The sequence below is a fragment of the Cydia pomonella genome, chromosome 9 (genome assembly GCF_033807575.1).
Source record: "Cydia pomonella isolate Wapato2018A chromosome 9, ilCydPomo1, whole genome shotgun sequence".
Lineage (NCBI taxonomy): Eukaryota > Metazoa > Arthropoda > Insecta > Lepidoptera > Tortricidae > Cydia > Cydia pomonella.
In genome coordinates, this window is record NC_084711.1 from 23424744 (window position 1) to 23428867 (window position 4124).

Below are 4124 nucleotides of genomic sequence, written 5' to 3' on the forward strand. Positions count from 1 at the left end.
TACTGTGGGACTTAGTCAATTTGTGTAATAATGTCCTATAATATTTATTATTATTTATTTATTTATTTAATTAACATGTTTTAAATACTACGTCAGCGGTAAACAAGCATACGGCCCGCCTGTAAGCAGTCTCCGTAGCCTATGTACGCCTGCAACTCCAGAGGAGTTGCATGCGCGTTGCCAACCCTAACACTCCGCACCGCACCCTCGTTGAGCTCTGGCAATCTTACCCACTCAACATTATATGTTACGTGTATGAAGCTTAAATGGTCTGGACATGTTGCCAGGCAGAGTGATGGCAGGTGGACCAAAATATTAACGGATTGGTCACGGCTTTCGGACGAAAGAAGCACTTGGTGTCCTTTAGCGCGTTGGGTGGACTTTCGGAAGATTGTGGAGCACTTCTGGATGAGATTAGCAGGACTGGGATAACTTGCGTATACGCAGCTAGGCGCGTAGAGAGCCCTATGCACCGCAGAAGAGGTCTACAGGTGGCTAGATAATGATGATGACGTAACCATAATGTCACCAGTTTAAGCTCCAAACTTGTATCATTGTTAGTAACATGGTTACATAAAGCTCGCTCGATAGATCATATCGGTTACCATCAGACGACGCAACTTAGCCACGCCTTTGTGTCGCTAAAATTAAATTAGTGTTTAAGACTTTTTGACGACCGGTTTGGCCTAGTGGGTAGTGACCCTGCCTAACCCATAGGGTAAATTAGGCCTTGTTGGGATTAGTCCGGTTTCCTCGCGATGTTTTCCTTCACCGAAAAGCGATTGGTAAATATCAAATGATATTTCGTACATAAGTTCCGAAAACCCATTGTTACGAGCCGGGGTTTGAACTAGCGACCTCCGGATTGAAAGTCACATGCTCTTACCGCTAGGCCACCAGCGCTTCTATGTTTAGTAGTAGATGTTATATAAAAATCAATATGTATTGTCAAATTAATCCTTTCAAAATATATAGGTAGGAAATAGAATCAAGTTGGTGGTTTCATAATTTTGAACGCTGCAGGTAACATCTACTTAGTAATAAGAGCTCTCATGCCACTCACCTCGACGCGGCCATAACTTTCAGTTATATCCGAATGTATGACCACTTTATGCGCAAATTAGCAGAAAAGTTGTCGTAACACGTACTTCTTAAGACCCAAGTAAAACCTCTTTTTTATTACGTTGAAAGTGAATTACGTAAGGTTTGCTAAATAGATCATTGTTTTTGACTGGTTAAAATTAATCAGATAAAAAAACCGTTTAAGTATGATTTTTGATTGATGTTTAACGTATGGGAATCTTGAAAACAATGGGTTTAAAGTGTTTTTACTACAAACTGGTTAAAGTTGGTTAAAAGTCGTTAAGTGTTTGAAAGTAAAAGTGTAATACTTAATTCACTTGCTCATTAAAACAGCGCTTTAAGTTTGACCTAAAATATTGCTTTAAATTATAAATAAGATAACTTTAAAGGTGATACGAAGATTATTGTTAATATGGTTTATTATTTAGATTAATTCGATTACTTTTATCTGATAATTATGGATTGGATTGTCAAACTTTGCAAATATTTACGTGACATTTACAATCTTCTTTACTAAATAACTTTACCAATGCACATAAAATTCAAGAATGCATTACAAGATATGTAACACATTTCGTAAGATACGAGTTGTTCTCAAAAGACCCTTGAGGTCAAAAACCAGTTCCATATAAGGTACCTTGCGAAATTACAATTAAAATAAGCAGTTACAGTAAAACGAAAATGAACGAGCATTTACAGTTATTTTATTTACAGAAACTTTACAACAATATAACTAGGCGATGACTTTAATGATGAGGAGATCCGTAAGTTGATGATAGGGATGGTACGCCGTAGGAACCTGATGGGACACCGATGGTGGTGTATGTGATGGAAGGACCGGAGTGTCCAGAGATACCACCGCTGGAGTAACCATGTCCAGATCCACTGGAGTAGCCACCGCTTGAGTAACCACCGGAGTAACCGCCAGCGTAACCGGAATCGATCTCAGCTTGGTGGTACTGCGCTACTTGGAGACCTTGCTGGATGTGCTCAAGCTCAATACCAACGATTCTGTCATGAGGAACACCATATACAGGGGCTGGTGGGCCGTAGTGGGAAGAAACACCATGGCCGTGGGATGAAGAAGATTGCTGGTAAGCTTGGTTATGGATTTCGTCTTTAAGGATGATGTGCTTGATTTTGTCTAATAGATGAGGGTCGATGTGATAGCCTTCGGAGGTCTGATGTCCGACTGGGACGGATGTATAATGGCCTCCGCTGCTGAGGCTGCTGTGTCCAGAGCTGTAGCCACCGGAGCTGTAGCCACCGGAGCTGTAGCCACCGGAGCTGGAACCACCGGAGCTGTGGCCGCCAACAAGGAGGACGGAGGAAGGAGCGGAGTAGTGGTAGCTTGGGGGCTCAGCTACGGCACACCCGATGAGGGCGAGGACGGCCTGAGGACAAACAGACATACATTAACAACACTTTAAAGATATAATGATAAAGACGCCTAGCAATAAATTTCGAGTCATACGATACACTTGTCAGGTCAAATCTTAAGTTGTTTTTGTCACATTTTCCTTAAATCTTATTATTTCTAATAATGGATTTGTTTTGAATTGATTTTCATGTCTTCTGATAATAAAATACTTATGAACATATTTTTTTGTCCATTTATAAAATGTAATCCATATCCATTGTACACGTTACGAAATACTATTTACAGTAACATAACTTTAACATTTAATTATCACCAAATATGAACTGTAATCTCACAGCTTCAAATTTGGACAACGACAACGATTTAACTGTCAAAGTGACACAAGCCCGTACAAAAAAGGACTTTAAAGTCATTAGCGCTTAAGCCTTTAAAAACAATCCACTTGTCCAAATAAATTTCGCATAAGCGCCAATGTCCTTAAAGTCCAAAATTCCGACACAATTTTCCTTAAATCCTTAATCTTTGATTCTCGGATCACTTCACAGCACACATCACTACAATATGACTAGAATATCACTAGAATATCACTAAAAACACCGCATCCTTACAATGGTAAGTCGGGCCATGTCTGCACTCTCGAAGTCGCTCGGTAAGTGTGATGGTTTGCGTACGCGCAGGTTTATATAGTGGCTTCTGCCCACTTTTACTGGTCATCGCCGGTCCATATATCTTTGGATTTGGAATGTTATGGGGAGGTCAGTTTGCAATTAGTACTCAGGTTCTTGTTATTTCCTGCAACCATTATGTGCACTCTAAAATGTGACTCTTAATTGAATTCAATAGGTTAATTTTCGAGCTTCAAGTTTCGAGTCACGTGACTTTCGTTTGTGGACATATTTTTGATGCTTCAAGTTACAGGTCACCTGACTTTCGGTCGTCGACATATTTTTGATAGCTACGTCAATTTTGATTGTATTAAAAATCTCGTTTTGGGTAGAATGCCATGCGATTGTTAAATAAAGTATAGGGTTCTTCAATAGAGAGTAAAATTTGAAAAGTTGGCATCTGGTGCATTCGACACTTCTAAAGTTCGAAGCATCCATATCCATAGGCTACGTTAATTGTTTACTATAAAGAAGTCGTTTTTCCACCAATTATAACTTAAATTATAGTAGTTAGGTATATAATTCGAAAAATTATAATATGTGTAATCCCATTAGCTGTAAAGTGACATGTAAAATATCTTTATTTTATCAATAAATATTTGATTGACTGATATGGATAAGCATAACTTATTGTTAATCTTAGTGAAATTTATTAATTAGTTACACGCTGTTTTTCATTGTAAAATTCTATAACAAATAAGAAAACTATAGGTCTAAACTTAAATTATTATGATTTTTTTGTACAAGACTGTTTGTTTCTTAATAAGTAAATAAATAAAAACTGCGTGTGTTTCGTCGCAAGTCAAAATATGCCAACTTATTTTCATAATAGTGACATCTAGATGACATCGTCGTGACACAAATAAAAATTAAACATAAGTTGAAAATGGAGGACTCATAATCGAGCGTTGTAAATTATGTGATAAATCTTTTATTATTGTTTATTCGTTCAAGTAGACCAAGGTCGTGTGAAAGTCAACGAAGTTTAAATTAAA

At 37.9% G+C, this 4124-nt stretch overlaps 1 protein-coding gene across 1 annotated transcript; it reads right to left on the reverse strand.

Annotated features, from left to right (window-relative positions):
* Nucleotides 1–1767: 1767 nt before the first annotated feature.
* On the reverse strand, nucleotides 1768–3170 carry LOC133521667 (peroxisomal membrane protein PEX13-like). The gene is made up of 2 exons (XM_061856753.1): nucleotides 3073–3170; nucleotides 1768–2477 (listed from the first exon to the last, which is right to left on the reverse strand). The coding sequence occupies exons 1-2, from the start codon at nucleotides 3088–3090 to the stop codon at nucleotides 1830–1832; spliced, it is 666 nt and encodes a 221-aa protein (XP_061712737.1). The 5' UTR covers nucleotides 3091–3170; the 3' UTR covers nucleotides 1768–1829.
* Nucleotides 3171–4124: the final 954 nt, after the last annotated feature.